Source organism: Alosa pseudoharengus, unplaced genomic scaffold (assembly GCF_046254945.1).
Source record: "Alosa pseudoharengus isolate Yale_2024_CS ecotype anadromous, Long Island Sound unplaced genomic scaffold, YU_APseudo_1.1 YU_APseudo_1.1_scf_23, whole genome shotgun sequence".
NCBI lineage: Eukaryota > Metazoa > Chordata > Actinopteri > Clupeiformes > Clupeidae > Alosa > Alosa pseudoharengus.
This window is the reverse complement of record NW_027468685.1, coordinates 13,804,677-13,813,021: the sequence shown is the minus strand read 5'-3', so window position 1 is coordinate 13,813,021 and position 8,345 is coordinate 13,804,677. Positions and strand designations below refer to the sequence as shown.

Below are 8,345 nucleotides of genomic sequence, written 5' to 3'. Positions count from 1 at the left end.
GTCATTTTTAAAAAGTGGGTCGCCAGAAAAAAAGTTTGGGAAACACTGCTCTACTGTATGTTGATTTTGTACAAATATTGAGGCCATACATTTTATACAGTCATGGCAAAACATGGTACCCCTACCTTTCTTTCAGATTCACTACTTATTTCATGACAATTGTAGTTGCAAGTGCTTTGCAAGAGTATTCACATTTCAACACAAAAAGGGACAACAAGACCAAATCCTATTATTGCCAACTCTTCAAATTTGTATAGATATAGGTGTATTGAAAGTACAAGACATCCGAAGAATTTTGCAGTACAAAGGGCCCGGTGTCTGAAAGCTTTATGCCACTGTCAATGACATAATTGTGTGTTTTCGACTACGCCACGCCACAGAGAGTAATGGATGTAATTACATGGGGGAAGCCCAATCATTTTTAATTCCTACATAGTAGGCACCACAATGCAAACTGCTTATAGTATTCTAATTGGTCGGCAAGAAAGAGATGCTAATGGTTTAATCTCCTCAGATAAAGTCATCAATACCGTAAATATTCCTTAATATTCGTTCATCCACATTTAGTCAATCAATAAATATTTTGCCAGGCATGTAGCCTAGGCCTATTTTACTGCGCAATGTGCGCGCAGCCCTACAGATCCGTCAGTTGAACCTGGCTGTTGCAGCAGGAACCAGGAAGTAAGACATGAAAACACCAAACACTCGTCATGATCTGAACGAAGTCTGCTAAACTCAAGTGAGTTCACTAAATTACTAAATAGACGAAAACAGTTCATTTTGAAAGATTGCAGAACACAATTCTACGTTTTAAACCAAGAGGTTGGCAAAACATCGTGTTATTCTTTGGGTTTCTAGATATCCATGCAATCTTATTGGCTTGTGTGCAGCTTTCGGTTTCCTTTCCTCGTTAGTTAGTTAGTTAGCAAGCAAGCTAGCTGTCTGTCGGTGGCAAGACAAGGCAAAAGATAGTCTGTTATGAGGTAAAACGTATTGGCTGCAAATATTTGGTTGTAATTTTGCATTTCTCTTATTAAAATGGTTAGTTAAAACAAAGTTACTTGTGTATGTTCTACGACATGGGTTGTTGTTGGTGGTGTATTTCAGTGTAAATTAATTGTGTGTAACTCAATATAATGAAGTGCCATGTCTAGCTGGTTGGTCGAGGCAAATTTACGACAACACTAAGTTAAAATACACGGTACGTACAATCACATGTCGCGATAAGTGTTTGCCTTGGGCTAGTTTTGTTGCAACCCAGACATTCTCAACATGTCAGTGCTTTTGCTACATTAGAATGATATGATAGTTTAAATACACAGTCATTTGTTTTTTGTCAGGTTGTTATAGGCAAGGTAGGGCCTACTGCTGAATGACTCGATTGAATTGACAATGGTTTGGGCACACTGAATGATATAGTAGTTATTGATTAAACTACTCTCTGCATTTGTGTAGGCCGTTGCAGAGGCCGAACCAGATATAGACTACCTCATTTTTTACGTCTTCCTTCTTGTCTATCAGAATGGGAGATGATATCCTAGAGGAACGAACCTTAGAGGTGCTCAACATTCCTACGTCCATCGATGACGATTTGCTGTCACTGTACTTTGAGAACAAACGGTCTGGGGGAGGTCCTCTCACGTCTCTGGACAGACAGGGAGGAAAGGCTACAATAGTATTTGAAGATGCTAATGGTAGGTGGTACCCAGTTTTTAACTATAATTTAAGCTACTTACAGAATTGCTGTTGAAAGAACTCTTGAATGATACACATTTTGATCTGTGCAGTCATGCTCTTTAGTGTTGATATGCTCTTTAGTGTTGATAATTTCTGCTGGTAGTTGTTTTTTATTGTATTTTATTTGTTGGTAGCTGGTTTTATGTCTTTCTGATTTCTAAACAGATGCTGCAAGAGTTTTCTCCAAATCTTCCCACATTCTTAGTGGGGCCACCTTGAAAGTTCAACGTAAAGCCCCCAGCGATCCTCAAAGGTTCCTACTGCGTGGCCTGGACCCTCATACCAGCACCGAGCTGGTGGAACTCTACGTGGAGAATGTCATTGGATTGGAGACTGACGAATACAAGCTCTTTCCATCACCAGGGAAAAACTTGGTCGTAATCCAGTTTCTCCAACCCATCTCAGAAGGTTAAACCATTTTGTACCAATAGCAATGTCTGTAACAGGCATGGACAGCATGGCTCCAATGGTCTTCCGTTACATAACTCAAAATGCGGCAAAAGCCAAAATTAGTGGAAATGAGAGATGTTATGTTCAAATTGGAGTCATATTCTATGCAGTATTCTATGCAGCCTAGAACACACCCATGGTATTTGGTTGAATGTGTTTCATGATTCCTCCTTGTTGCTTTATTTTTTTTAAATGAGCTTACAATGTCCATGCCTTTTTTTGCAGTCGTTGTATCATAGGCATCTTAGTAAATGTAAGGTTTTCCCGTGAGCAAGATATTTTCAGCAACATTGTTTTAATGCATCAACTGAATAGGTCTGTGATTTGGAATGTTCCACACAAGAACTGAATGTGATGTGAACTACTGTGATCTGACACTATTGCAATTGTCAACCCCCACCAAAAAAAATACCAGATTTTCAGAGCGTCTGTGCCAAAGTCTCTAAGAGACCTCTGGATGGAGCCAAGCTCTGCCTAGAGAGGCTGGAACGCACTGACTCCATCTTGGTGGAGAACCTGCACCCAAGCACCTCAGAGGAAATGCTGAGCTTGTATTTTGAGAGCAGTCGCGGTGGAGGTGAGGAGGTGACCAATGTCGAAATGGTGGCAGAGGGCATCGCCAGAGTCTCCTTCAAGGACTTTGAATGTAAGACAAATGGCCATACTTTTGATTATGTGATCTTAAACATTTTTGAGTTTTGAGTGTAGAATTATTTCGAGGGGTCAATTTGATGTGTATACTGTTGTCTGGTTAAGATTGTAAAAGTTTTCTGTGTGTGTGTGTGTGTTTTTTTACAGCGGTGGACAAAGTTGTAACAAAGACCCACATAGTGGACAATACAACATTGAATGTGAAGCCTTATTTCACTGCTCTTTTGCCAGAGAACATTCCCCTATCTGGTCACTGCGTTAACGGAACCTCTAATTCTGTTCCCATGGAGATCGATCCAACGCCGGTTACCATAGAGCCCCCTAGACACCCAGCCCAGCCCAGGACTCCTCTGGTTGTTGCCCATGCACAGTTCACTCAGCAGACAATCCCAGCCAGCCTGGCCAGAAGATCCCCAACCACATCAGAACCTCCCAGTCCCAGGCAGGCCCAAGGAGTAGGTCCTGGTAGCAAAGCAGCAGCACCAGCTCCAATAGCAGCAACGTCCCCTGCAGCAGCAGCCGGCTCCAAACCCAAGCAAGCTCCAAGGCTGAGCGCTGGGCTTGTGAGCAGCAGCATTGCTGTCTCTGACCCAGTCAAACTGTCCCTTTTGGACAAGAGCTGTAGGCTGCAGGAGCTCCAAACAGCACATTCCAGCTCTAAACTGAGCATCACTAAAGATGGAGTGTCCATTTCTGCACCTGACCAGCTCGGGGTGGACAAGCTCAAGAGCTCAGTCTTAGAGTTTCTTGGCGGCATTGCTCAGAGTCCTTTGCCCCTTGAGCCGCACAAGGCTGAGTTTTTGGCTAGAGAGGATGTCAAAGCCAGGCTCCTTCAGACACTGAAAGATCAGGGACTGCTGTCGACTTACACTGTGACGGACGGCGCCGTGTCTGTAACATCCCTATCATTAAGTATGGCCAACAGGTCTTGCCAGTTGATCAAGTCTCAGATCTCCGAGTTTAGTATACCAGTACAGAGAGACTATGAATGCAACCTCTACTGTCAAGAATGGTCCACCTTTCTCCAGACCCTCAGCTTCTGTTCGGCCAGAGTGACCGATGGAGGGGCGAAAATCACTGTGATAATCCTGACAGGCATGGAGGATGAGACACAAACTAAAATCATCCAGTTCCTAAGCACCCCTATCCAAAGGGAGACGGTGATCTCCATGGAGCCAGGCAGGCTGAAGTATTTGCAGATCCACTGTGAGCAGCTTCTGGCTGATATGGACCAGGTCACCTTGTTCCCCCTGGAAACAGGAGATGGATTAACTGTATGTTTTTTTTGTTTTCTGATCAATACAAATATTACCGTATTTTCCGGACTATAAGTCGCACCGGAGTATAAGTCGCACCAGTCAAAAAATGTGTCATGAAGAGGAAAAAAACATATATATAAATATATATATGTTGCACCTGAGTCGCAGGACCAGCCAAACTATGAAAAAAAGTGTGACTTATAGTCTGGAAAATACGGTACTTTAGAATTGTATTTAATAGACATCGACATTTCTGTTATTTTTGTCTATGCTCCACAATTTGTGTTCATGTCCTCTTCCCCCTCCTGTTGTTGCTAGATCAGTGGTAATGCAGGAGAGTGTCAGATGGCTGAAGAGGTTCTGCGTGCCGTGGTGGAATCCATCTGTACCAAAACCATCACGGTGCGCCAGCCCGGCGTGGCCCGCTTCCTGGTGGAGCAGGAGGGCTCCAGCATCCTGGCTGAGCTGCAGGCCAAGTTCCAGGTGTACGTCAGCATGGACAAGGTCCACTGGGAGCCCTTGGAGGAGGAGGTGAATATTATACCATATGAATATACCATGTGTCATTTGTCTTCTGAATTGTTACTTTACTGTTACTTTAATTTACTTTACTTTGTATTGTGTTATTGTGTTGTTTGATTAATAGTATTAGTAATTGGTTGATCATAGACAAACATAAACTCAAGATGCCATTGATATTCTTGCTGAGTTGCTGGTATTTTGGGGATTGAGTCGATTTGGATGCAATGCTTATTTCTCTAGTGAATTCGGATTTGTGGACTGTTGTGGAAATATACTGTATTCTATTATTAGGACATCTTCGAGTCTGGTTGGAAAATAATGGCCCAGGAAAACTTCCTGAGGAATGGTGATGCCTTGGCTTCCAGTTCCACGCCAACAGCTCTTGTTGCTGATCATGGAATGGAGAGATGTAGGTGTTAGGAGATGTTCTTGAGTACATTTGAACTGCATTCATCATCATTATGTCACATGAGTCTTAATTTCTATCGATTTTTCTGTTCATATTACCCAGCTCGCATAGAAGAGGCAAAGCAGCTTTTGTCTGTCATTGATGTCAACTCATCAACTCAACATACTAGCTTAACCTCCCAACACATGACGTCTGAAGAGGATATTTACACAGCCAGTGGAGGAGCAGCCCTTGATGGCACAGATGCTTCAGCCATGCAGACTGAAGCGAGCCCACAGGCCAGCCCTCTGACCGGGTCTGAGCCGTCACCTCTGGTGCCTGAGGATGCTGGGTTTGGCTTGGCCACGCAGCAGTCCCTTGAAGCCATGGACGCCTCCAGCCTGGACGAGGACGCCCGGATGTCCCTCGCCATCCAGTACTCTATGGAGAGCAGCGCCAAGAGGTCTGCTCCAGAAGAAGACGAAGAGGACGAGCTGCAGAAAGTTCTGGAGCTCTCCTTGCGGGACTTTTCGGCAGCTGCTGCCTTCAGCCCAGCCAGTGAACAGTCCCAGCTGAAGCAGGCCATGGAGCTGTCCCTGCAGGATGCCATACGGGCTGCTAACGTAGCAGAGATCTTCGTTTTCGCCACTTACACCCATGACCTGATCCGCACCGACATTGCCCTGGGGAAGAAGGTAGGCCTGAGGCAGTGCGAGGAGAAGGTAGAGAGCAGGAACCTGAAGAACCTGACCGCCCACCACCAGAGGTGCCTGGACCTCATCAGGAGGAAGCACGCCGTGGACATCCGCGTGGAAGGAACCACGGCGATCATCTCTGGTTTCAAGGACTTTGTCGCAGAAGCGGTGCCAACTGTGAGGGACCTTGCGAAGAGGATGTGCAACGTGACGTCGGACGCGGAGATCCTGAAGACGGTGCAGTGGGTGTGGCACGAACAAGGGGCGGTGGCAGCGGCCACCCCATATCCTCCTGAGGCCACTGTTTATCTAGAAAATGCTTGGAAGATGAGACAGAGGAAAATTGATATTCTGCTTGATCATCAGCCTCACGTCATTGACTTAGAGAAGATGCAGGAGATAAATGTAGCGTCCGGGAAATCGATGGCCATTGCCAGGCAGTTACTCAACTCGGCGGACCTCACTGTGGTTGTTCCAGGTAGGGATAATGTGGACGCATCTTTTGCATCAACATCCATTAGCTGTAAGAGCTGTAGCTCTTAATGTGCAACTGACATAAGGGTTATATTGATGTCTGTCTTCTGCTTCAAACAGAGGAAGAGTTCAGCCTCTTGTCCAGCCTACCTGATGTGGCCCTGGTGGATGAGAGCTCAGACGAGTTCCAGGACGTGGTGAAAGAGTTCTATGAAAGCATCCAGGAATTCCACAACAAAATCAAGATCATTAAAGTAAGGCTCTGTTATATGATCTCACTGAAATTCAACACTTTTTGGGGGGTTTTCAATACAGTTTGCCTGGCAATTCTGTGGTGATGTCTAAGGCTTTTCCTGACATTGTACAGGGCTTAAAATTCTCTGGCACTGTGCCTTATTGCTGGTGTGGGCCAGGTTGTTAAAGAGCTGAGAATAGATATTAATGTTCATATTCTTTAAGTCCCTTGGACCATAACCATACCATAACCATAACCATGACCATATATCGGCTTCATGATAAAGGGCTGGGGCCCGAAACGTTACACGTGGTGATATAGCCTACCATTAAAAAACGCTAAGGAGCATATTCTGGTGTGCGGACCCAACGTTCTTTTACAGTACATGCATATATCGGCTTCAAACATTTCTGATCACTTCAGGCACTGCTTTAAATCCTGTGATTTACTGCATACATTTTGGTATTATTAAACGAGAATATAGAACTAGATCATCATCATTAAGTCTTCTTTCTCCATGTATTTAAAATTCCCATTACATGTTGGCATAAGTGGGCTGCATATATCTAGGCCTAACACAGATGGGAAAATGTGTGATTTAAAAGTGCCTATTAATGTTAAGGCTCTAAAGCTGCACATTTGCACTTTAAACTAGAGCCCAGTGATCTAATACAAGCCGTCTTGCAGGTGGAGAAGCTGATGAACGCGCTGCTGTACAACCAGTACAAGCTGAAGAAAGCCAGCATGCTGCAGACCTCCACGGACCCTCAGGTGGAGCGCACGCTCTTCCATGGTACCAGTGAGACCAGCGTGAAGGAGATCTGCGTCCACGGCTTCAACAGAAGCTTCTGCGGGAAAAACGGTGTGTGTGTGTGTGTGTTGTGTGTGTGGGATGGCTGTTTTCATGTCCATTTCATTGATAGACTTATTTTAAGCTTTGAATCCTTTAATTAAATGCATATTTATATTCAATATTCAACACAGAACACACACACAGAGACGTTTTAATAATTCCTAATCAACGTTTTAAACACTTCCATGAAATTATGATTTATTCCTCTATCGCAGAAGGGTAATATAAAGTATTTTTTTCCACAGCTACTGTGTATGGCCAGGGAGTCTACTTTGCCGTTAACTCTGCACTGTCTGTCTCGGACACATACTCCCCTCCCAATGCTGATGGACACAAGTTTATATTTATGGCCAAAGTCCTGACAGGAGAATACACTGTGGGGAAACATGAAATGAAAACTGCACCGCTGAAGGAGAGCTCAGCGATTCCCCTGAGATATGACAGTGTGGCTGATAAAGTCACGTCACCAACACTGTTTGTCATCTTTAACGACACACAGGCATACCCAGAGTATCTTGTCACATGCCAGAAGATCTATCGGTGAACAGTGACTCGTGAACAGACCATTTTGAAATGTAACTAATGCCTGTGAGCTGTATACAGAAAGGGCTTTGTTCTTCATTATTTTGACATTAACCATATAATTCTGTTTTTTTTTTGGGGGAAATAAACATTAGCAATGTAGAATGTAATTTGCATTCATGGTAACTGACTGCAAGCCAGATGCGCTCTTGAAGTAATCACAGGCCATGTACTCTACTGATCACTCATCCTGCACTCTTTTCTTTTCTTTTTTTGACAGTATCACTGTGTGTTTCAAACACAAACTTTAATTGCATAAAGCATACATTATGATGAATGTGGATTAAGAGAATCAGAGTTTACATGAAATGTATCAATCTGGAATTGCATCTGCTTTATGTCTATATATTTTATATTTCATTCGTTCGTCACAATGATGATGCTGTCTGAAATAAAACCATAAAAATAACACACCAGTTTACATATTTTGTGTGATCCTTTGACAGCAAATATGTTTCTCATAGCTCAGTTCGAGTTTCATCCTTGTACAGTTCGTCGT

The 8,345-nt window shown here is 43.8% G+C and overlaps 1 protein-coding gene across 3 annotated transcripts; it reads left to right on the top strand.

Moving 5' to 3' along the window:
* The first annotated feature begins 659 nt into the window (after positions 1-659).
* parp10 (poly(ADP-ribose) polymerase family member 10) lies at positions 660-8,257 on the top strand. 3 transcript variants are annotated; one of them, XM_076301661.1, is made up of 11 exons: positions 660-739; positions 1,522-1,694; positions 1,903-2,145; positions 2,603-2,833; positions 2,986-4,112; positions 4,416-4,628; positions 4,911-5,028; positions 5,131-6,180; positions 6,297-6,430; positions 7,099-7,273; positions 7,510-8,257. In XM_076301661.1, the coding sequence occupies exons 2-11, from the start codon at positions 1,523-1,525 to the stop codon at positions 7,806-7,808; spliced, it is 3,762 nt and encodes a 1,253-aa protein (XP_076157776.1). In that variant the 5' UTR covers positions 660-739; position 1,522; the 3' UTR covers positions 7,809-8,257. The 3 variants fall into 3 exon arrangements, with proteins under 3 accessions (XP_076157776.1, XP_076157777.1, XP_076157775.1); XM_076301662.1 differs by lacking the exon at positions 660-739 and adding an exon at positions 742-822; XM_076301660.1 differs by lacking the exon at positions 660-739 and adding an exon at positions 908-983.
* The last annotated feature ends 88 nt before the right edge of the window (positions 8,258-8,345 follow it).